This window comes from Salmo salar, chromosome ssa25 (assembly GCF_905237065.1).
Source record: "Salmo salar chromosome ssa25, Ssal_v3.1, whole genome shotgun sequence".
In the NCBI taxonomy this organism is placed as follows: Eukaryota; Metazoa; Chordata; class Actinopteri; order Salmoniformes; family Salmonidae; genus Salmo; species Salmo salar.
The window spans coordinates 30535787-30560614 of record NC_059466.1 but is presented as its reverse complement, the minus strand read 5'-3'; the positions used below and the strand labels follow the sequence as shown (position 1 = coordinate 30560614).

At 51.9% G+C, this 24828-nt stretch overlaps 1 protein-coding gene across 2 annotated transcripts in view; it reads left to right on the top strand.

Annotated features, from left to right (window-relative positions):
* The window catches only part of LOC106586535 (ephrin type-A receptor 3), a 153577-nt gene that overhangs the window by 90415 nt on the left and 38334 nt on the right, over positions 1-24828 (top strand). For both annotated transcript variants that reach the window (XM_014173940.2, XM_045707295.1), the window contains exons 6-10: positions 10397-10521; positions 16616-16778; positions 16990-17092; positions 22167-22231; positions 23828-23953. In XM_014173940.2, the coding sequence (XP_014029415.2) occupies positions 10397-10521; positions 16616-16778; positions 16990-17092; positions 22167-22231; positions 23828-23953 (582 nt within the window). The remainder of the gene's footprint in view (positions 1-10396; positions 10522-16615; positions 16779-16989; positions 17093-22166; positions 22232-23827; positions 23954-24828) is intronic.

The following is a 24828-nucleotide window of genomic DNA, read 5'->3' as shown; positions in this document are numbered from 1 at the left end:
AATACACTGGGACAGGGAAGGAGGGATGGTGGGAGGGTAATACACTGGGGCAGGGAAGGAGGGATGGTGGGAGGGTTATACACTGGGGCAGGGAAGGAGGGATGGTGGGAGGGTTATACACTGGGGCAGGGAAGGAGGGATGGTGGGAGGGTAATACACTGGGGCAGGGAAGGAGGGATGGTGGGAGCGTAATACACTGGGGCAGGGAAGGAGGGATGGTGGGAGGGTAATACACTGGGACAGGGAAGGAGGGATGGTGGGAGGGTAATACACTGGGGCAGGGAAGGAGGGATGGTGGGAGGGTTATACACTGGGGCAGGGACGGAGGGATGGTGGGAGGGTAATACACTGGGGCAGGGAAGGAGGGATGGTGGGAGGGTAATACACTGGGGCAGGGAAGGAGGGATGGTGGGAGGGTTATACACTGGGGCAGGGAAGGAGGGATGGTGGGAGGGTAATACACTGGGGCAGGGAAGGAGGGATGGTGGGAGGGTAATACACTGGGGCAGGGAAGGAGGGATGGTGGGAGAGTAATACACTGGGGCAGGGAAGGAGGGATGGTGGGAGGGTAATACACTGGGGCAGGGAAGGAGGGATGGTGGGAGGGTAATACACTGGGGGCAGGGTGGGAGGAATGGTGGGAGGGTTATACACTGGGGCAGGGAAGGAGGGATGGTGGGAGGGTTATACACTGGGGGAGGGAAGGAGGGATGGTCGGAGGGTAATACACTGGGGCAGGAAAGGAGGGATGGTGGGAGGGTAATACACTGGGGCAGGGAAGGAGGGATCGTGGGAGGGTAATACACTGGGGCAGGGAAGGAGGGATGGTGGGAGGGTTATACACTGGGGCAGGGAAGGAGGGATGGTGGGAGGGTTATACACTGGGGCAGGGAAGGAGGGATGGTGGGAGGGTAATACACTGGGGCAGGGAAGGAGGGATCGTGGGAGGGTAATACACTGGGGCAGGGAAGGAGGGATGGTGGGAGGGTTATACACTGGGGCAGGGAAGGAGGGATGGTGGGAGGGTAATACACTGGGGCAGGGAAGGAGGGATGGTGGGAGGGTTATACACTGGGGCAGGAAAGGAGGGATGGTGGGAGGGTAATACACTGGGGCAGGGAAGGAGGGATCGTGGGAGGGTAATACACTGGGGCAGGGAAGGAGGGATGGTGGGAGGGTTATACACTGGGGCAGGGAAGGAGGGATGGTGGGAGGGTTATACACTGGGGCAGGGAAGGAGGGATGGTGGGAGGGTAATACACTGGGGCAGGGAAGGAGGGATCGTGGGAGGGTAATACACTGGGGCAGGGAAGGAGGGATGGTGGGAGGGTTATACACTGGGGCAAGGAAGGAGGGATGGTGGGAGGGTAATACACTGGGGCAGGGAAGGAGGGATGGTGGGAGGGTAATACACGGGCAGGGAAGGAGGGATGGTGGGAGGGTTATACACTGGGGCAGGGAAGGAGGGATGGTGGGAGGGTAATACACTGGGGCAGGGAAGGAGGGATGGTCGGAGGGTTATACACTGGGGCAGGGAAGGAGGGATGGTGGGAGGGTAATACACTGGGGCAGGGAAGGAGGGATGGTGGGAGGGTAATACACTGGGGCAGGGAAGGAGGGATGGTGGGAGGGTAATACACTGGGGCAGGGAAGGAGGGATGGTGGGAGGGTAATACACTGGGGCAGGGAAGGAGGGATGGTGGGAGGGTTATACACTGGGGCAGGGAAGGAGGGATGGTGGGAGGGTTATACACTGGGGCAGGGAAGGAGGGATGGTGGGAGGGTAATACACTGGGGGCAGGGAAGGAGGGATGGTGGGAGGGTAATACACTGGGGCAGGGAAGGAGGGATGGTGGGAGGGTAATACACTGGGGCAGGGAAGGAGGGATGGTGGGAGGGTAATACACTGGGGCAGGGAAGGAGAGGAGGGATGGTGGGAGGGTTATACACTGGGGCAGGGAAGGAGGGATGGTGGGAGGGTAATACACTGGGGGCAGGGTGGGAGGAATGGTGGGAGGGTAATACACTGGGGCAGGGAAGGAGGGATGGTGGGAGGGTTATACACTGGGGCAGGGAAGGAGGGATGGTGGGAGGGTAATACACTGGGGCAGGGAAGGAGGGATGGTGGGAGGGTTATACACTGGGGCAGGGAAGGAGGGATGGTGGGAGGGTAATACACTGGGGCAGGGAAGGAGGGATGGTGGGAGGGTAATACACTGGGGCAGGGAAGGAGGGATGGTGGGAGGGTTATACACTGGGGCAGGGAAGGAGGGATGGTGGGAGGGTAATACACTGGGGCAGGGAAGGAGGGATGGTGGGAGGGTAATACACTGGGGCAGGGAAGGAGGGATGGTGGGAGAGTAATACACTGGGGCAGGGAAGGAGGGATGGTGGGAGGGTAATACACTGGGGCAGGGAAGGAGGGATGGTGGGAGGGTAATACACTGGGGGCAGGGTGGGAGGAATGGTGGGAGGGTTATACACTGGGGCAGGGAAGGAGGGATGGTGGGAGGGTTATACACTGGGGGAGGGAAGGAGGGATGGTCGGAGGGTAATACACTGGGGCAGGAAAGGAGGGATGGTTGGAGCGTAATACACTGGGGCAGGGAAGGAGGGATGGTGGGAGGGTTATACACTGGGGCAGGGAAGGAGGGATGGTGGGAGGGTAATACACTGGGGCAGGGAAGGAGGGATGGTGGGAGGGTTATACACTGGGGCAGGAAAGGAGGGATGGTGGGAGGGTAATACACTGGGGCAAGGAAGGAGGGATCGTGGGAGGGTAATACACTGGGGCAGGGAAGGAGGGATGGTGGGAGGGTTATACACTGGGGCAGGGAAGGAGGGATGGTGGGAGGGTTATACACTGGGGCAGGGAAGGAGGGATGGTGGGAGGGTAATACACTGGGGCAGGGAAGGAGGGATCGTGGGAGGGTAATACACTGGGGCAGGGAAGGAGGGATGGTGGGAGGGTTATACACTGGGGCAGGGAAGGAGGGATGGTGGGAGGGTAATACACTGGGGCAGGGAAGGAGGGATGGTGGGAGGGTAATACACGGGCAGGGAAGGAGGGATGGTGGGAGGGTTATACACTGGGGCAGGGAAGGAGGGATGGTGGGAGGGTAATACACTGGGGCAGGGAAGGAGGGATGGTCGGAGGGTTATACACTGGGGCAGGGAAGGAGGGATGTTGGGAGGGTAATACACTGGGGCAGGGAATGAGGGATGGTGGGAGGGTAATACACTGGGGCAGGGAAGGAGGGATGGTGGGAGGGTAATACACTGGGGCAGGGAAGGAGGGATGGTGGGAGGGTAATACACTGGGGCAGGGAAGGAGGGATGGTGGGAGGGTTATACACTGGGGCAGGGAAGGAGGGATGGTGGGAGGGTTATACACTGGGGCAGGGAAGGAGGGATGGTGGGAGGGTAATACACTGGGGGCAGGGAAGGAGGGATGGTGGGAGGGTAATACACTGGGGCAGGGAAGGAGGGATGGTGGGAGGGTAATACACTGGGGCAGGGAAGGAGGGATGGTGGGAGGGTTATACACTGGGGCAGGGAAGGAGGGATGGTGGGAGGGTAATACACTGGGGCAGGGAAGGAGAGGAGGGATGGTGGGAGGGTTATACACTGGGGCAGGGAAGGAGGGATGGTGGGAGGGTAATACACTGGGGGCAGGGTGGGAGGAATGGTGGGAGGGTAATACACTGGGGCAGGGAAGGAGGGATGGTGGGAGGGTTATACACTGGGGCAGGGAAGGAGGGATGGTGGGAGGGTAATACACTGGGGCAGGGAAGGAGGGATGGTGGGAGGGTTATACACTGGGGCAGGGAAGGAGGGATGGTGGGAGGGTTATACACTGGGGCAGGGAAGGAGGGATGGTGGGAGGGTTATACACTGGGGCAGGGAAGGAGGGATGGTGGGAGGGTAATACACGGGCAGGGAAGGAGGGATGGTGGGAGGGTAATACACTGGGGCAGGGAAGGAGGGATGGTGGGAGAGTAATACACTGGGGCAGGGAAGGAGGGATGGTGGGAGGGTAATACACTGGGGCAGGGAAGGAGGGATGGTGGGAGGGTAATACACTGGGGGCAGGGTGGGAGGAATGGTGGGAGGGTTATACACTGGGGCAGGGAAGGAGGGATGGTGGGAGGGTTATACACTGGGGGAGGGAAGGAGGGATGGTCGGAGGGTAATACACTGGGGCAGGAAAGGAGGGATGGTTGGAGCGTAATACACTGGGGCAGGGAAGGAGGGATGGTGGGAGGGTTATACACTGGGGCAGGGAAGGAGGGATGGTGGGAGGGTAATACACTGGGGCAGGGAAGGAGGGATGGTGGGAGGGTTATACACTGGGGCAGGAAAGGAGGGATGGTGGGAGGGTAATACACTGGGGCAGGGAAGGAGGGATCGTGGGAGGGTAATACACTGGGGCAGGGAAGGAGGGATGGTGGGAGGGTTATACACTGGGGCAGGGAAGGAGGGATGGTGGGAGGGTTATACACTGGGGCAGGGAAGGAGGGATGGTGGGAGGGTTATACACTGGGGCAGGGAAGGAGGGATGGTGGGAGGGTAATACACTGGGGCAGGGAAGGAGGGATGGTGGGAGGGTTATACACTGGGGCAGGGAAGGAGGGATGGTGGGAGGGTAATACACTGGGGCAGGGAAGGAGGGATGGTGGGAGGGTAATACACTGGGGCAGGGAAGGAGGGATGGTGGGAGAGTAATACACTGGGGCAGGGAAGGAGGGATGGTGGGAGGGTAATACACTGGGGCAGGGAAGGAGGGATCGTGGGAGGGTAATACACTGGGGCAGGGAAGGAGGGATGGTGGGAGGGTTATACACTGGGGCAGGGAAGGAGGGATGGTGGGAGGGTAATACACTGGGGCAGGGAAGGAGGGATGGTGGGAGAGTAATACACTGGGGCAGGGAAGGAGGGATGGTGGGAGGGTAATACACTGGGGCAGGGAAGGAGGGATGGTGGGAGGGTAATACACTGGGGGCAGGGTGGGAGGAATGGTGGGAGGGTTATACACTGGGGCAGGGAAGGAGGGATGGTGGGAGGGTTATACACTGGGGGAGGGAAGGAGGGATGGTCGGAGGGTAATACACTGGGGCAGGAAAGGAGGGATGGTTGGAGCGTAATACACTGGGGCAGGGAAGGAGGGATGGTGGGAGGGTTATACACTGGGGCAGGGAAGGAGGGATGGTGGGAGGGTAATACACTGGGGCAGGGAAGGAGGGATGGTGGGAGGGTTATACACTGGGGCAGGGAAGGAGGGATGGTGGGAGGGTAATACACTGGGGCAGGGAAGGAGGGATGGTGGGAGGGTAATACACTGGGGCAGGGAAGGAGGGATGGTGGGAGGGTTATACACTGGGGCAGGGAAGGAGGGATGGTGGGAGGGTAATACACTGGGGCAGGGAAGGAGGGATGGTGGGAGGGTAATACACTGGGGCAGGGAAGGAGGGATGGTGGGAGAGTAATACACTGGGGCAGGGAAGGAGGGATGGTGGGAGGGTAATACACTGGGGCAGGGAAGGAGGGATGGTGGGAGGGTAATACACTGGGGGCAGGGTGGGAGGAATGGTGGGAGGGTTATACACTGGGGCAGGGAAGGAGGGATGGTGGGAGGGTTATACACTGGGGGAGGGAAGGAGGGATGGTCGGAGGGTAACACACTGGGGCAGGAAAGGAGGGATGGTTGGAGCGTAATACACTGGGGCAGGGAAGGAGGGATGGTGGGAGGGTTATACACTGGGGCAGGGAAGGAGGGATGGTGGGAGGGTAATACACTGGGGCAGGGAAGGAGGGATGTGGGAGGGTTATACACTGGGGCAGGAAAGGAGGGATGGTGGGAGGGTAATACACTGGGGCAGGGAAGGAGGGATCGTGGGAGGGTAATACACTGGGGCAGGGAAGGAGGGATGGTGGGAGGGTTATAAACTGGGGCAGGGAAGGAGGGATGGTGGGAGGGTAATACACTGGGGCAGGGAAGGAGGGATGGTGGGAGGGTTATACACTGGGGCAGGGAAGGAGGGATGGTGGGAGGGTTATACACTGGGGCAGGGAAGGAGGGATGGTGGGAGGGTAATACACTGGGGGCAGGGAAGGAGGGATGGTGGGAGGGTAATACACTGGGGCAGGGAAGGAGGGATGGTGGGAGGGTAATACACTGGGGCAGGGAAGGAGGGATGGTGGGAGGGTTATACACTGGGGCAGGGAAGGAGGGATGGTGGGAGGGTAATACACTGGGGCAGGGAAGGAGAGGAGGGATGGTGGGAGGGTTATACACTGGGGCAGGGAAGGAGGGATGGTGGGAGGGTAATACACTGGGGGCAGGGTGGGAGGAATGGTGGGAGGGTAATACACTGGGGCAAGGAAGGAGGGATGGTGGGAGGGTTATACACTGGGGCAGGGAAGGAGGGATGGTGGGAGGGTAATACACTGGGGCAGGGAAGGAGGGATGGTGGGAGGGTTATACACTGGGGCAGGGAAGGAGGGATTGTGGGAGGGTTATACACTGGGGCAGGGAAGGAGGGATGGTGGGAGGGTTATACACTGGGGCAGGGAAGGAGGGATGGTGGGAGGGTAATACACTGGGGCAGGGAAGGAGGGATGGTGGGAGGGTAATACACTGGGGCAGGGAAGGAGGGATGGTGGGAGAGTAATACACTGGGGCAGGGAAGGAGGGATGGTGGGAGGGTAATACACTGGGGCAGGGAAGGAGGGATGGTGGGAGGGTAATACACTGGGGGCAGGGTGGGAGGAATGGTGGGAGGGTTATACACTGGGGCAGGGAAGGAGGGATGGTGGGAGGGTTATACACTGGGGGAGGGAAGGAGGGATGGTCGGAGGGTAATACACTGGGGCAGGAAAGGAGGGATGGTTGGAGCGTAATACACTGGGGCAGGGAAGGAGGGATGGTGGGAGGGTTATACACTGGGGCAGGGAAGGAGGGATGGTGGGAGGGTAATACACTGGGGCAGGGAAGGAGGGATGGTGGGAGGGTTATACACTGGGGCAGGAAAGGAGGGATGGTGGGAGGGTAATACACTGGGGCAGGGAAGGAGGGATCGTGGGAGGGTAATACACTGGGGCAGGGAAGGAGGGATGGTGGGAGGGTTATACACTGGGGCAGGGAAGGAGGGATGGTGGGAGGGTTATACACTGGGGCAGGGAAGGAGGGATGGTGGGAGGGTTATACACTGGGGCAGGGAAGGAGGGATGGTGGGAGGGTAATACACTGGGGCAGGGAAGGAGGGATGGTGGGAGGGTAATACACTGGGGCAGGGAAGGAGGGATGGTGGGAGAGTAATACACTGGGGCAGGGAAGGAGGGATGGTGGGAGGGTAATACACTGGGGCAGGGAAGGAGGGATGGTGGGAGGGTAATACACTGGGGGCAGGGTGGGAGGAATGGTGGGAGGGTTATACACTGGGGCAGGGAAGGAGGGATGGTGGGAGGGTTATACACTGGGGGAGGGAAGGAGGGATGGTCGGAGGGTAATACACTGGGGCAGGAAAGGAGGGATGGTTGGAGCGTAATACACTGGGGCAGGGAAGGAGGGATGGTGGGAGGGTAATACACTGGGGGCAGGGTGGGAGGAATGGTGGGAGGGTTATACACTGGGGCAGGGAAGGAGGGATGGTGGGAGGGTTATACACTGGGGGAGGGAAGGAGGGATGGTCGGAGGGTAATACACTGGGGCAGGAAAGGAGGGATGGTTGGAGCGTAATACACTGGGGCAGGGAAGGAGGGATGGTGGGAGGGTTATACACTGGGGCAGGGAAGGAGGGATGGTGGGAGGGTAATACACTGGGGCAGGGAAGGATTGATGGTGGGAGGGTTATACACTGGGGCAGGAAAGGAGGGATGGTGGGAGGGTAATACACTGGGGCAGGGAAGGAGGGATCGTGGGAGGGTAATACACTGGGGCAGGGAAGGAGGGATGGTGGGAGGGTTATACACTGGGGCAGGGAAGGAGGGATGGTGGGAGGGTTATACACTGGGGCAGGGAAGGAGGGATGGTGGGAGGGTAATACACTGGGGCAGGGAAGGAGGGATCGTGGGAGGGTAATACACTGGGGCAGGGAAGGAGGGATGGTGGGAGGGTTATACACTGGGGCAGGGAAGGAGGGATGGTGGGAGGGTAATACACTGGGGCAGGGAAGGAGGGATGGTGGGAGGGTAATACACGGGCAGGGAAGGAGGGATGGTGGGAGGGTTATACACTGGGGCAGGGAAGGAGGGATGGTGGGAGGGTAATACACTGGGGCAGGGAAGGAGGGATGGTCGGAGGGTTATACACTGGGGCAGGGAAGGAGGGATGGTGGGAGGGTAATACACTGGGGCAGGGAAGGAGGGATGGTGGGAGGGTAATACACTGGGGCAGGGAAGGAGGGATGGTGGGAGGGTAATACACTGGGGCAGGGAAGGAGGGATGGTGGGAGGGTAATACACTGGGGCAGGGAAGGAGGGATGGTGGGAGGGTTATACACTGGGGCAGGGAAGGAGGGATGGTGGGAGGGTTATACACTGGGGCAGGGAAGGAGGGATGGTGGGAGGGTAATACACTGGGGGCAGGGAAGGAGGGATGGTGGGAGGGTAATACACTGGGGCAGGGAAGGAGGGATGGTGGGAGGGTAATACACTGGGGCAGGGAAGGAGGGATGGTGGGAGGGTTATACACTGGGGCAGGGAAGGAGGGATGGTGGGAGGGTAATACACTGGGGCAGGGAAGGAGAGGAGGGATGGTGGGAGGGTTATACACTGGGGCAGGGAAGGAGGGATGGTGGGAGGGTAATACACTGGGGGCAGGGTGGGAGGAATGGTGGGAGGGTAATACACTGGGGCAGGGAAGGAGGGATGGTGGGAGGGTTATACACTGGGGCAGGGAAGGAGGGATGGTGGGAGGGTAATACACTGGGGCAGGGAAGGAGGGATGGTGGGAGGGTTATACACTGGGGCAGGGAAGGAGGGATGGTGGGAGGGTAATACACTGGGGCAGGGAAGGAGGGATGGTGGGAGGGTTATACACTGGGGCAGGGAAGGAGGGATGGTGGGAGGGTTATACACTGGGGCAGGGAAGGAGGGATGGTGGGAGGGTAATACACTGGGGGCAGGGTGGGAGGAATGGTGGGAGGGTAATACACTGGGGCAGGGAAGGAGGGATGGTGGGAGGGTTATACACTGGGGCAGGGAAGGAGGGATGGTGGGAGGGTAATACACTGGGGCAGGGAAGGAGGGATGGTGGGAGGGTTATACACTGGGGCAGGGAAGGAGGGATGGTGGGAGGGTTATACACTGGGGCAGGGAAGGAGGGATGGTGGGAGGGTAATACACTGGGGCAGGGAAGGAGGGATGGTGGGAGGGTTATACACTGGGGCAGGGAAGGAGGGATGGTGGGAGGGTAATACACTGGGGCAGGGAAGGAGAGGAGGGATGGTGGGAGGGTTATACACTGGGGCAGGGAAGGAGGGATGGTGGGAGGGTAATACACTGGGGGCAGGGTGGGAGGAATGGTGGGAGGGTAATACACTGGGGCAGGGAAGGAGGGATGGTGGGAGGGTAACTAACTAACTAACTAACTAACTCAATTAGACCAACAGAACCCCTTGAATATGAACTGTTAACAGGACATGGTGCATTAACTTCCTGTGACCTGCTAGTAGATGTTGTGCAAAATGGTCAATAATCTCCCCCTCTCCCCCTCTGCCCCTCTCCCCCTCTCCCCCTCTCCTCCTCTGCCCCTCTCCCCCTCTCCTCCTCTGCCCCTCTGCCCCTCTGCCTCTCTCCCCCTCTGCCTCTCTCCCCCTCTCCCCCTCTCCCCCTCTGCCCCTCTGCCCCTCTCCCTCTCTCCCCCTGTCCTCCTCTGCCCCTCTCCCCCTCTCCCCCTCTCCACCTCTCCCCCTCCCCTCCTCTCCTCTCCTCCTCTCCTCCTCTCCTCCTCTCCCCCTCTCCTCCTCTCCTCCCCTCCTCCACTCCTCCTCTCCTCCTCTCCTCCTCCCCCCTCTCCTCCTCTGCCTCTCTCCCCTCTCCCCTCTCCTCCTCCCCCTCCCTCCTCTCCTCCTCTCCCCCTCTCCTCCTCTCCTCCCCTCCTCCTCTCCTCCTCACCTCCTCTCCTCCTCTCCTCCTCCCCCCCTCTCCTCCTCTGCCTCTCTCCCCCTCTCCCCCTCTCCTCCTCTCCTCCTCTCCCCCTCTCCTCCTCTCCTCCCCTCCTCCTCTCCTCCTCTCCTCCTCTCCTCCCTCCTCCTCCCCCTCTCCTCCTCTGCCCCTCTCCCCCTCTCCCCCTCTCCTCCTCTCCTCCTCCCCTCCTCTCCTCCTCTCCTCCTCTCCTCCTCTCCTCCTCTCCCCCTCTCCTCCTCTCCTCCCCTCCTCCTCTCCCCCTCTCCAGCCCCTTCTCCAGTGACTGTAATCAGGAAGGACCGTACGTCTCGTAACAGCATCTCTCTGTCCTGGCTGGAACCAGAGAGACCCAACGGCATCATACTGGACTACGAGGTCAAATACTACGAGAAGGTAGGTTCACAAACACCATACATGCTTCAGTACTGTTCTCTGCTGTCCCCTTTGGGGACTAACTCCATGAACTGAAGGAAGAGAAGAGACACCATTTGGGCTTGTTCTCTCTCGCCCCCATTCCAGACTCTTGTGGTTGTCCTCTGTTCTAATGTCTCACTGGTCTAGTCTTCTGGCTTCTCTCTGGAAGCTGGGCCATGGGTTGGGGAAGAGGATCAGACACTGGCAGTGGATCAGAGAGAGAAAGGGAGAGAGGAGGGAGAAGCTGAGAGAGAGGGAGGGAGGGGGAGGGAGAAGCAGAGAGAGAGGGAGGGGGAGGGAGAAGCAGAGAGAGAGGGAGGGGGGAGAGCGAGATAGAGAAAAGAGTTATCAGGGGTTCTGAGGGAGAGAGAGAGAGTCTTATTGCCATCTCTTATGGCAAACGGGCCAATATTCTCCCACAGAAAAAACATTCCACAGTCTAGTGGGTAAATGTCTGGGCAGGGCGACCACACACACAGATGGGGCATACACACACCCTCACTCTCTTTATTTATCTGACTCACACTGACACGCCAACCAGCCTTCTCTCTTCCTCCTCCTGTCCTCTCCTGTCCAGTCTTAATGGAGTGTGGTTTTATTGCTGACAGTAAATGTGTCTGCAGGGTCTCTGTGAGGAAATTAGCGTGGAACGAATGGCTGGTTTTCAATGGAGCTATGGGTGACTTTTGATAGTGAAATTAGCCTTTATCTCGCTCTGTCTCTGTCTCTCTCTCTCTCTCTCTCTCTCTCTCTCTCTCTCTCTCTCTCTCTCTCTCTCTCTCTGTCTCTGTCTCTGTCCGTCTCTGTCCGTCTATGTCTGTCTGTGTGTCTGTCTGCCTGTGATCAGTCATCCTCAGATCTCAGTCCCTGGTGGCCCCTAATCCCTTTATTAGCAGGCCAAACACTTCCCTCTCTCTGGGGAAAACACAGTTCTAGGATCAGATCACCTTACCCCATATCCTAACCTCAACCATCAGAAGGACAAACACTAAACTGATCTGAGGTCTGGGCCTATAGGCTCTGTTTCCTTCCACTTTCCGGTGTGGCCTCTCTCAGCTCTCTCAGCTTGGGACATGTATAGCTGAGCTGTTGCACTAGATCCGCTCCGCCATCATCATCTGAGGGGCCACTAGCTGTTGCAGGCATGACTGGAGCCTCCTAACCCCTAGGATAATGGGCTCATCCAAGAGGAACAGCCAGGGCTGGGACACCCAAAGAAACACAGGGGACAGGCAGGGAAGCTGGGGCCATACCCAGTCACGGGGCCTCTTGATCAGGCCTGACCGAGGGTGACTGAGGGCCTCTATACCCAGCAGTGGTCTGATCACAAGACTCCCAGGGACCACAGGCAGAGTGATTTCACTCAGTGACTAAACAGCGACACAAACACAGGCCTGCCTAAAGAAGTATAAAGAGGCCTGAAGGGGCCCAGGCTGTGAGAGAGGAGTCTATTCCTGGCAGTCCATCCGGCTGTTGATTGTTTACAAACTGTGTTTTGAGGTGTGTGACACACACACAGGCCAGTCAGCTCGGTAGAGTAGCTATGCTGCTTCATTTAACCTAGATATAGACTTCTATTGTATTACCGACAGGGTTAGGGAGGTAGCCTACGCCTGATGGCGTGTATAACAGGAATAAATGATCAAGTGGATATGAAAGGCTAACTGACTAAGCTAAGTGGTGGTAGTGGCAGAGTGAACTTTACCAATCAACCATGTCTGGGAAACTGGGATTTCCACTCCGTATTGCTTACCCAACACACAAAAACGTTCTCAATTTCTCCCACTCCAACTCTCCCACTTTCCATCTCTTCCTCTCTCCCTGCTCCAGACTCACTGTTTGGTCTTCCTCGCTAAACAGCTAAATGACTCTAAGCCTTAGATAAGGCCTTTTAGTGCACTTTATGAAAATAACGTTTGTAGGAACACACTTTAGCATTTATTTTTCTGTTTTTATTTCATCTGGAAAAGAGAGAGAATCTTTCAGATCCACTTTAATTTCACTGTTTATTTATGCTGGGGTTGAGATGGAAAGGAATGCTACTCTTTACATGAGTATTACATGAGTTAAATTCAACCTCCTACTCTTTCTCTCTCTCTCTCTCTCTCTCTCACACACACACACACACACACACACACACACACACACACACACACACACACACACACACACACACAGTATTTACAGGCCTTGTCCTGGGCTCAACACTATAAGGCTGTAACTCCAGACTGCACCATTTAGATAGTCAGAGCGGAACGTGACGGACATATTCCATTTCAACAGAGAGTGTGTGCAATTGCACAGCTTGTCACACACAGAAGGCATCTTATAGACACACCCACTCTCCCACTTCTGAGAGCCTGGGCACACCTGTTTGTTATTTTCAAGGGATCACATGATGTCGAGGGTGACAATCTGGGAAAGATTTATGACTGATAGAGACTGGTATTATACAAGGCACAAGGAAAGAGTATCACACAGGCACTCCTGAGGAGGGAGGAACAAGGGATTGGTTTCTACTCTCAGACAGAAAGAAGTTGTTTTAAAGGGCTTCTTGCACCATAAATCCCTGATGCACTCTATTGCCGTTGCTCTGAAGTGTGTGTTCCCGTATGTGTGTTTTACAGTGTGTGTTCCCGTATGTGTGTTTTACAGTGTGTGTTCCCGTATGTGTGTTTTACAGTGTGTGTTCCCGTATGTGTGTTTTACAGTGTGTGTTCCCGTATGTGTGTTTTACAGTGTGTGTTCCCGTATGTGTGTTTTACAGTGTGTGTTCACACATGTGTGTTTTACAGTGTGTGTTGACATATGTGTGTTTTACAGTGTGTGTTCCCGTATGTGTGTTTTACAGTGTGTGTTCACACATGTGTGTTTTACAGTGTGTGTTGACATATGTGTGTTTTACAGTGTGTGTTCCCGTATGTGTGTTTTACAGTGTGTGTTCACACATGTGTGTTTTACAGTGTGTGTTGACATATGTGTGTTTTACAGTGTGTGTGAGTGGTGTGCGTGTTTTACAGTGTGTGTGAGTGGTGTGCGTGTTTTACAGTGTGTGTTGACGAATGTGTGTTTTACAGTGTGTGTTGACGAATGTGTGTTTTACAGTGTGTGTTCACACGTGTGTTTTACAGTGTGTGTTCACACATGTGTGTTTTACAGTGTGTGTTCACATATGTGTGTTTTACAGTGTGTGTGAGTGGTGTGTGTGTTTTACAGTGTGTGTTCACATATGTGTGTTTTACAGTGTGTGTGAGTGGTGTGCGTGTTTTACAGTGTGTGTGAGTGGTGTATGTAAAACCTTCTGATCTGTATCATGTCGCCAGTCTGTTATTGGGTCCATAAAATAGAGATGGAATCAGCTGATTGGACATGATGTTTGGTTTAGCGAGGGCTCTGCAGCTTAGCCATCTCATTTGTGTGTGAGTGTATGTGAGTTCTGTACATGAAAGTGAGACGTGATGAGGTGTGAAGCCTTTGTTGTATATCTAGGTGCACTGGACAGATGAGACAATGCATTAATCAGAGAATATTAGCTGTATGGTCTGAACCCTCTTACCTCACCCATCACGACATACCTTTGAAACTGAACTCTGATCTACCACAGGCTCTTAGAGGAGGTTTCTACAGCAGGCCAATATGCTGGGCTGAGCTGTATTTCAACAGAACCGAGACCAGCCAAGAAATGTCAAATGAAAACGTTTCAAACCTAAGTCTATTTATGCTGCCAACGTACTGTATATTTGTACAAGATCAACTCACCATATGAGCACTGCTTAAATGGTCCTCTCTGCTCCTAGGTACATTAGCTTTTTATTATTTATTTACTTCTGATTAGTGGAAGAGAAAACATTTGTGTTCAATCCATCATATGTAACCATAGCCCGTCGCTCATCTGGTTACACTTGACAATAATGGACCATACCAGCGTGTACGTACACACACACACACACACACACACACACACACACACACACACACACACACACACACACACACACACACACACCAGCCTTCATCAACAGGCCACTTAGTGTGGATAGAGGTTCTAGACATGAAACTACATTGAGTTGTTCTGGGGGTCGGAGGTGGTGCGGATCCACGTAAAGATGCACTATGCAGAAATCGCTCCACCAATTCCTGGTTGCAAAAAGAGTTCACCCAATTTCAGTTTGTGACAAAACAAGAAAGTATAGTGTAGAGAATCATTGTACCATCTAATCGGCTGTGAAATATATTTTCTATAACCAAAAAGATTGTATTTTCAGCTGTTTGAAGCTGGTGTACAAAAATGGAAGTAAAAGATGCAAAAGTGAAACTTCAGAACGGGAAGCATAGAAATAACACACATAGAACAGATCTTCCACTTCTTAGAATTGCATTCAACGAGAATGACAGATCTATAACGGATATATATCTATGCACATTTGGTTGGGTCGCCCAAAGGGTTACATATTGCCGCTTTAAAGGAAAAAGTAGGAGCCAAATGTCTCTGGCTTTCTCTCGGTCACTCCCCTTAACAGTATGATCCGTTCTCCACTGGCATGCATCTCCTCTCCCTCTCTCTGGCTCAATGAGAAGAGGGATGGTACGACAGCCAACATAAGCTGTAGGGCTCTGAATCTCAGGGAATGCTATACATCTGTATTGATCTCTCCTCTCTCCCTCCTGTACAGTCCCCTGCACCTGGAAACAATTGGCTGAAAGTAGACCTGGCCAGTAAATTTACACTGAACTAAAATATAAATGTAACATGTGAAGTGTTGGTCCCATGTTTCATGAGCTGAAATAAAATGTCCCAGAAATATTCCATACGCATAAAAAGCTGTGCACAAATGTATTTACATCCCTGTTAGTGAGCATTTCTCCTTTGTCAAGATAATCCATCCATCTGACAGATGTGGCATATCAAGAAGCTGATTTGAAACCGTCTCAGGGAAGCTCATCTGCGTGCTCGTCGTCCTCACCAGGGTCTTGACCCGACTGCAGTTCAGCATCGTAACCGACTTCAGTGGGCAAATGCTCACCTTCGATGGCCACTGGCACGCAGATGGCAGACAGCATGTATGGCGTAGTGTGGGTTAGTGGTTTGCTGATGTCAACATTGTGAACAGAGTGCCCCATGGTGGCGGTGGGGTTATAGTATGGGCAGGCATAAGCTATGGACAACGAACACAATTGCATTTTATCGATGGCAAGTTGAATGCACAGAGATAACATGACGAGATCCTAAGGCCCATTGTCGTGCCATTCATCTGCCGCCATCACCTCATGTTTCAGCATGATAGTGCACGGCCCCATGTCGCAAGGATCTGTACACAATTCCTGGAAGCTGAAAATGTCCCAGTTCTTCAATGGCCTGCATACTCACCAGACATGTCACCCATTCAGCATGTTTGGGATGCTCTGGATCGACATGAACGACAGCGTGTTCCAGTTCCCACCAATATCCAACAACTTCGCACAGCCATTGAAGAGGAGTGGGACAACATTCCACAGGCCACAATCAACAGGCTGATCAACTCTATGCTAAGGAGGTGTGTCCAGCTGCATGAGGCAAATGATAGTCACACCAGATACTGACGGATTTTCTGGTCGACGCCCCTACCTTTTTTTTAAGGTATCTGTGACAAAGAGATGCATATCTGTATTCCCAGTCATGTGAAATCCATAGATTAGAATCAAATTCATTTATTTCAACTAATTTCCTTTTATGAACTGTAACCCAGCAAAATCTTTGAAATTGTAGCATGTTGCGTTTATATTTTTGTTCAGTGTAGTTCTGTTAGGGTGGTGGAGGAATCACGGTGGTGATAAGATTTTTGTAGAGGCCATCAAATAAATGTTGGATTTTGAGTTGGTCTGTGTGTGTGTGACAGGGGCCCCCTTAGCTCTATAGGATACACCTGATTGCAAACACACATTTCCTTCCCCTGGTACTGACCCCACCCTGATGGGTGATCTGATGTGTCAACAGTCTCAGTGGACAGATGCCTGTATACATTCCTCACCGGACTGAATGGACTGATAGTAACATCTTCCTCTCTTTCTGTCTCTCTCCCTCACCCTCCTGTAGCAGGAGCAGGAGACAAGCTACACCATCCTGCGCTCTAAGGGTTGTAACGTGACGTTAAGCGGTCTGAAGGCAGACACCTCCTACCTGCTCCAGATCAGGGCCAGGACTGCAGCAGGATATGGAGCCAGCAGCAGGAGCTTTGAGTTTGAGACCAGCCCTGACTGTATGTACTTTTCTGATCCCACAAAATACAGTATTTTCTATGTAATTCAACACCAAGTGATGGATGTCAGTGATTCAGTTGTTAGATTTTTGTCATTGACCTGTGCCTGTACATGCTAACATTTATCTCTCTCTGCTGCTCCTGTTCTCTTCTTTCTTCCTCTCTCTCCCTCTCTCTCCCTCTCTCTCCCTCTTTCTCCGTTTCCTCCCAGCGTTCTCTATCTCCAGTGAGAGTAGTCAGGTGGTGTTGATAGCCATCTCCACCGCTGCGGCCATCATCCTGCTCACTGTCCTCCTCTACATTGTGATTGGCAGGTCTGTACATAAATCGCACTGCACAAAGCACACTGACAACTCGTCTGCGCCAATAACATGGCTCTGTCTTCACGGAGGTCCACCTCTAAATGCAGAGATATACTGTACTGTCTGAGGATATTGTAGTAAGAATTTATCATATCCCTATAAAGTATGCTCCTGGAATGGCAGAGGATGCAATGCTTTTTACAGTATCTTACTCTTTTGTGTATGTAGTGTAGAGGGACACTGTGTGTCTGTCTGTGTTTACATTTACATTATAGTCACGATCGTATCCAGAGATTTACAGGAGAAATTATGGTTAAGTGCCTGGCTCAAGGGCACATCGGCATATATTTCACCTAGTTGGCTCTGGGATTCAAACTACTGACCTTTTGCTTACTGGCCCAGGGTTAATGTTGGCAGTTAGTACTGCAGTGAGAGTAGAACTCTCAGGCTCATTACTAGTCCTGCAGATCCCGTTCTGGCTCAGAGCAAAGACAAACACACCATGGTACACCAGGACTGACCGCTGCTGCTTTCCTCCACACACACACGCACGCATACACACGCACACACACGCCAGGGTTTCCGTTATGAAAATGTGTCGGCATACATTTGACCGGCAGCATTTTAATTTACCGGACATTTGAGAAATCAGCCGGACCCATATGCACTGGGTGTGTAACCTGATTAGGGAGTCTACCCACGCTGCTCAGAATGACAGAAATCACATTTAGAATATGGTAATTCATCATAACAGAACATGCAAATCCAGGATGCAATGACATATGTCCTTCTTACTGTGCACTTTGAACATGTTACAACTTTTCCTCAACCGACAAGACGAGTTACGAACAGCAAAATCACTGGGGTCGGCACGTGAGTTTCAAGTTTGGGGAAGCAAATTTCCACCATAAAAATGCACCTTTATAATAAATCATTCCATGCATCTTGTTGACACTGACAGATAAAACGACGTTGTCCATAAACTATCAAAGGACTAGGAGAAGGGAGACACAAATGGAATATGACGTTCCTCTAAAGGGTGAATATGCGCAGTCACCAGGGATATGGCAGATGCTCTCCGCAGGTGCCAATAATCGGTAGGCCTACTATTGTTCGCTCAATTAAGTTCAGAATTTTGATAGCTAGAAGACAGATTAGAGTCTTTTCATTGTCTTCTCTTGACAGCAACAATTTGTTTTCCTGCAATTTAATGTTGAAATATTGCAATATGCCTGGCTGGGCTTGTACTTTTCACTGACCGTCACAACTCAACAATCATCTATTTGGTATTTTCCGTTCAGGCTGCCTTTCCTTCCGACTGTAGGCAATGCTATTTAAAACAATCCCAGACTTTTTTTCTCTCTGTAGCCAAATCATGCTTTAGTAGCCTGTTTTGAATGATTTCATTTATTTCTGTATAGACACGATTAGACTAATTATATATAGAATTTTGGCAATTTAATTCAATTTACTTTAGGGAAAGCTGAGCTTCCGCTAGCCTTATGGATGCGCTGCCTATGTCAAGCTACTATCCCCCATAGTAGTAAAGTAGAACTATTCTATTGCTCATTTGGCTACCGGATAATGAAAGAAAGTTGATAACCGATAGAACATGGTTTCAGTGACATATGGAAGTCTTTATAAAACAATAACCTACTGGTTTCAGTGACATATGGAAGTCTTAATAAAACAATAACCTACTGGTTTCAGTGACATATGGAAGTCTTTATAAAACAATAACCTACTGGTTTCAATGGCATATGGAAGTCTTTATTAAATCATTGATTCCACGGATATGGTCAGATTTAGCCTAGGATACTTTGAAGCAAGGTAAAACATGCCTCATAATATGTGGTAAAACATTCATGTTCAAACAGTTAAGTCACTATAGGTTTTCAAAATGCATACTGCCTCCAGCTCATTGCAAAGTGGGTGTGACGAGCTGATGAAGCCTGCTTTCCGTTGCATTTGAACAGCAAATGGGAAGCCCGCTTCAATTACCAGTTGAGAAATACAAATAGTATCTCTTTTTAATTGGGGCTATTTTTAACGCACAATTACATTTTTAATTGCTTATAAAAGCGATGTCTTACAGATTTTCCTCTCAAAGGCTCTGTGTCTGTATGCTGTGTAATGAATAAGATACATAACTAGGCTACACATGCGGCAATTTAATTTCAATAAATGATGCAAATGAACCCCTAGACCGGTAAGTCAATGGCTAACGGAGACCCTGACACAAGCACACTAACGGTTGTCGTCGGGAATAGAGGACCAAAATGCAGCAGGAATGTGGATGTTCATCTTGATATTTATTTAAAATAAAGAGAACACCAAAATAACAAAACGAAAAAAACGCACAAAACAACAAAACAGTCTTGTCAGGCTCACACAGGCAAAACAAGAAACAATCTCCCACAACACCAAACCAAACACATACCCATATATAGGACTCTCAATCAGAGGCAACTAGAAAACACCTGCCTCCAATTGAGAGTCCAACCCCAATAAACTAGACATAGAAATACAAAAGACTAGAGACCACATAGAAAATACAAACCTAGAACATAACCCCAAAAACAATAAATCAAACACCCTACTACATAAAACACCACCCCGAACCACATAAACAAAATACCCTCTGCCACGTCCTGACCAAACTACGATAACAAATAACCCTTATACTGGTCAGGACGTGACAGTACCCCCCCAAAGGTGCAGACCTAAAAAAAAAAAAAAAAAACCCAACAACAACAAAAAATCCCCCTAAACTAAAGGGAGGGAAGGGAGGGTGGCTGCCGTCACTGACGGCACTTGTGCTACACCCCCCTCCCCAACCTACCTATACAGGAGGTGGTTCTGGCTCCGGCCTACTGTCCTCCAGAATGCAGACAGACTTGCTCAGTTTCGGGCCGTAGGCAGACTCCCATCGTTCCGGATCGTAGGCAGACCTCTTCCGTTCCACACTGTAGGCAGACTCATTTGATACACAGTTAATCATATTAAGTTCCAGATCGTCAACAGACTTACTCAGTTCCGGGTTGCTGATAGACTCCCTTGGTTCCGGGTCGCAGGCAGACCCCTTCGGTTCCGGGTCACAGGCAGACTCCCTCGGTTCCGGGTCGCAGGCAGTCTCCCTCGGTTCTGGACTAGACACTGGTGCCGGATACTCTGGACTGCACACTGTTGCCGGATACTCTGGACTGCACACTGTTGCCGGATACTGTGGACTGCACACTGTTGCCGGATACTCTGGACTGCACACTGTTGCCGGATACTCTGGACTGCACACTGTTGCCGGATACTCTGGACTGCACACTGTTGTCGGATACTCTGGACTGCGCATTATTGCCGAAATCTCGAGGCTGGGCTGACGCACTGGAAGCCTGATGCGTGGTACTGGTACTGGATGTGCCAGTCTGGGGACACGCACCTCAGGGCTAGTGCGGGTAGCGGGAACAGGCCGAGTCGGACTGGGTTGACGCACTGGAAGCCTGATGCGTGGTGCTGGTACTGGAGGTATCAGCCTGGGAACACGCACCTCAGGGCTAGTGCGGGGAGCGGGAACAGGCCGAGTCGGACTGGGTTGACGCACTGGAAGCCTGATGCGTGGTGCTAGTACTAGAGGTATCAGCCTGGGAACACGCACCTCAGGGCTAGTGCGGGGAGCGGGAACAGGACGAGTCGGACTGGGCTGACGCACTGGACCGTAGAGGTGTACTGGCGTCTCGAGCGCAGAACTGGCATCGCTCTTACTGGCTGGATGCCCACTTCCCCCTGGCAAATGCGGGGCGCTGGTATTGCACGTACCGGCCTAAAAATACTTGGCCTCGCCACAGTACCCATTACCCCGAAGCACGGGACCTGTCCAGTCACTGGTTGCCCAGAAAAGGTACGGGGATTTGGCCTGGGGCTCAATCCTCGCCCAGCCAAACTACCCATGTGTCCCCCAATTTTTTTTTCTTGGGGCTGCCTCTCAGGCTTAAACGCCAGTCGTGTTCCCCTGTAGCGTTCCCTGTCATCGCTCCACTTCCTCCATGGACCTTCTCCGGCCATAATCTCCTCCCACGTCCACTTCTCACGATCGTCCATATCAAAGTCCATTTTCTCAGCATTCCTCCTCTCCTTCTTCCGCTGCTTGGTCTTGTTGAGGTGGGAGATTCTGTAACGGTTGTCGTCGGGAATAGAGGACCAAAACGCAGCAGGAATGTGGATGCTCATCTTGATATTTATTTGAAATAAAGAGAACACCAAAATAACAAAACGAAAAACACACGAACAACAAAACAGTCTTGTCATGCTCACACAGGCAAAACAAGACACAATCTCCCACAACACCAAACCAAACACATACCCATATATAGGACTCTCAATCAGAGGCAACTAGAAAACACCTGCCTCCAATTGAGAGTCCAACCCCAATAAACTAGACATAGAAATACAAAAGACTAGAGACCACATAGAAAATACAAACCTAGAACATAACCCCAAAAACCCGGAAATAATAAATCAAACACCCTACTACATAAAACACCACCCCGAACCACATAAACAAAATACCCTCTGCCACATCCTGACCAAACTACAATAACAAATAACCCTTATACTGGTCAGGACGTGACACACACACACATGCATGTCCGGACTTTTTACATTGACATCCCCCCTCTCTATTTGTTTTGTGCACTGCTACTACTCTGTTTATTATCTATGCATAGTCACTTCACCCCCACCTCCATGTACAAATGACCTGGACTAACCTGTACCCCCACACATTGACTCGGTACCCCCTGTATATAGCCGTTACTGTAATTTTATTGTGTTACTTTTAATTATTTTTTACTTTAGTTTATTTGGTAAGTATTTTCTTAATTCTTTCTTGAACTGCACTGTTGGTTAAGGGCTTGTAAGTAAGCATTTCATGGTAAGGTCTACACTTGTTTTCGGCGCATGTGACAAATAAAGTTTGATTTGATTTCACACACACACACACACATGGCTTGCTATGCCCTCTGATGTAGGGTGAGGGAAAGTGAAGACTGATGGGTAAAGGTGTGACATTCATTTATATCATTGTGACTGACAGGTTCTGTGGCTACAGGAGGTCTAAACACCCTGACGAGAAGAGACTGCACTTTGGCAATGGACACTGTAAGTACCTCACCCAACCCTCTGTCCGTCCGTCTGTCTGTCTGTCCGTCTCCCTGTCTGCCTATCTGTCTGCATGTCTGCGTGCCTGCCTGTCCGTCTGCGTGCCTGTCTGTCTGTCTGTCTGTCTGTCTGTCTGTCTGTCTGTCTGTCTGTCTGTCTGTCTGTCTGTCTGCATGTCTGTCCGTCTGCCTGCGTGCCTGTCCGTCTGCCTGCGTGTCTGTCTGTCTGTCTGTCTGTCCGTCTGCCTGCGTGCCTGCGTGCCTGTCTGTCTGCCTGTCTGCCTGTCTGTCTGTCTGTCTGTCTGTCTGTCTGTCTGTCTGTCTGTCTGTCTGTCTGTCTGTCTGTCTGTCTGTCTGTCTGTCTGTCTGTCGTGTGCGTGTCTGTCTGTCTGTCTGTCTGTCTGCCTGTCTGCCTGTCTGTCTGTCTGTCTGTCTGTCTGTCTGTCTGTCTGTCTGTCTGTCTGTCTGTCTGTCTGTCTGTCTGTCTGTCTGCCTGTCTGCCTGTCTGCCTGCCTGTCTGCCTGTCTGTCTGTCTGTCTGTCTGTGTGCGTGTCTGTCTGTCTATTGTTCTTCTAAAATATGTTGAGTCATTCCTCAGCATTAGTTAGGTACAGGGTCAGTGTGTTTGTATACAGTATAATCCATCTCCTGATTGGGGTTTATTTGAACAGAAACATGTTTTCCTTGGGGGCTGGCCACACTCATAAACCAACCTAGTGTTTTTCTTACACATGATGGATTAATTGGCTGGTCACTCATCCATAAATGTCACATGACGTCCGTAGTGGGTTTTGTGACCTACCCGAAGACTCATCTCCACTGCCTAGTCTACTAACACACTCTCTCTCTGGTTCTCTCAATGAGACTATTACTAACACTCTCTCTCTCAATTCACTTCGTTTCAATTCAAGGGGCTTTATTGGCATGGGAAACATATGTTAACATTGCCAAAGCAAATGAAGTAGATAATATACAAAAGTGAAATAAACAATAAAAATGAACAGTAAAATTACACTCACAGAAGTTGCAAAAGAATAAAGACATTACAAATGTCATATTATGTATATATACACAGTGTTGTAACGATGTACAAATTGTTAAAGTACAAAAGGGAAAATCTCTCTCTCTCTCTCTGATTCTCTCAATAAGACTGTTACTAACTCTCTCTCTCTCTCTCTCTGGTTCTCACAATAAGACTGTTACTAACTCTCTTTCTCTCTGGTTCTCTCAATAAGACTGTTACTAACTCTCTCTCTCTCTCTCTCTGGTTCTCTCAATAAGACTGTTACTAACTCTCTCTCTCTCTCTCTCTGGTTCTCTCAATAAGACTGTTACTAACTCTCTTTCTCTCTGGTTCTCTCAATAAGACTGTTACTAACTCTCTCTCTCTCTCTCTCTCTCTCTCTCTCTCTCTCTGGTTATTTCAATGAGACTGTTACTAACACACTCTCTCACATCAATTCAATTTCAATTGAAGGGCTTTATTGGCATGGGAAACATATGTTTACATTGCCAAAGCAAGTGATATAGATAATATACAAAAGTGAAATAAACAATAAAAATGAACAGTAAACATTACACTCCCCCCCCCCCTCAGTGCGTCTGCCAGGTATAAGGACCTACGTAGACCCTCACACCTATGAAGACCCCAGTCAGGCTGTCCATGAGTTTGCCAAGGAGCTGGATGCTTCCTGTATCGCCATCGACAAGGTGGTGGGAGCAGGTGAGACCAGAGACATGACACACAGTGTCACATAGGCACACACACAAAGACACATGCACACACATACAGACGCATGCATGCACACCCACACAGATGCATGCATGCACACACATACAGACGCATACATGCACACGTACAGACTCATGCATGCACACACACACAGATGCATGTATGCACACACATACAGACGCATGTATGCACACACATACAGACACATGCATGCATGCACACACACACACACACACACGTCAATAACACATACCTAAGACATCTTGAGCAAACTTTCCCACAGTTGCATTCACAGTGATCCCAAAGATACGTCACACACATTCCAACTCATTGGTATTCAGAGGCACAAAGAGAAGCTATTTGATAGTAAGGTGTTTGTTCTAAATGTAGCAGTGAGAATGAGATTCATTTAACACTTCAGCTGGAGAGGCCTGTGTTTTACTCCTCTTCTGCAATGGAGAGAGGGCGAGGGAGGGAGGGAGGGAGGGAGGGAGGGAGGGAGGGAGGGAGGGAGGGAGGGAGGGAGGGAGGGAGGGAGGGAGGGAGGGAGGGAGGGAGGGAGGGAGAATGCGGGATGGGTGGGAGAGAAAGGCGGTATGGATATAGGGATGGATTGAGAGATGGGGAGTGGAGGAAGTGAGAGGAAGGGATGGATAGATGGAGAAATGGGGATGTAGAGAGGGAGATGAAAGGAGTAAAAAAAGGGATGAATAGAGGGATGGAGTGAAAAGTCCTCGCTGCCTCACTGCTTTTAATAGAGTGTGTGCTGCTGGAGCAGAGGAGTATGGGTAACGTTATCGCACCTCCAGATGGGATATTGTTTGACATTCCCCACAGCTCCCTCTCTCCTCTTTCTCCTTTATTTT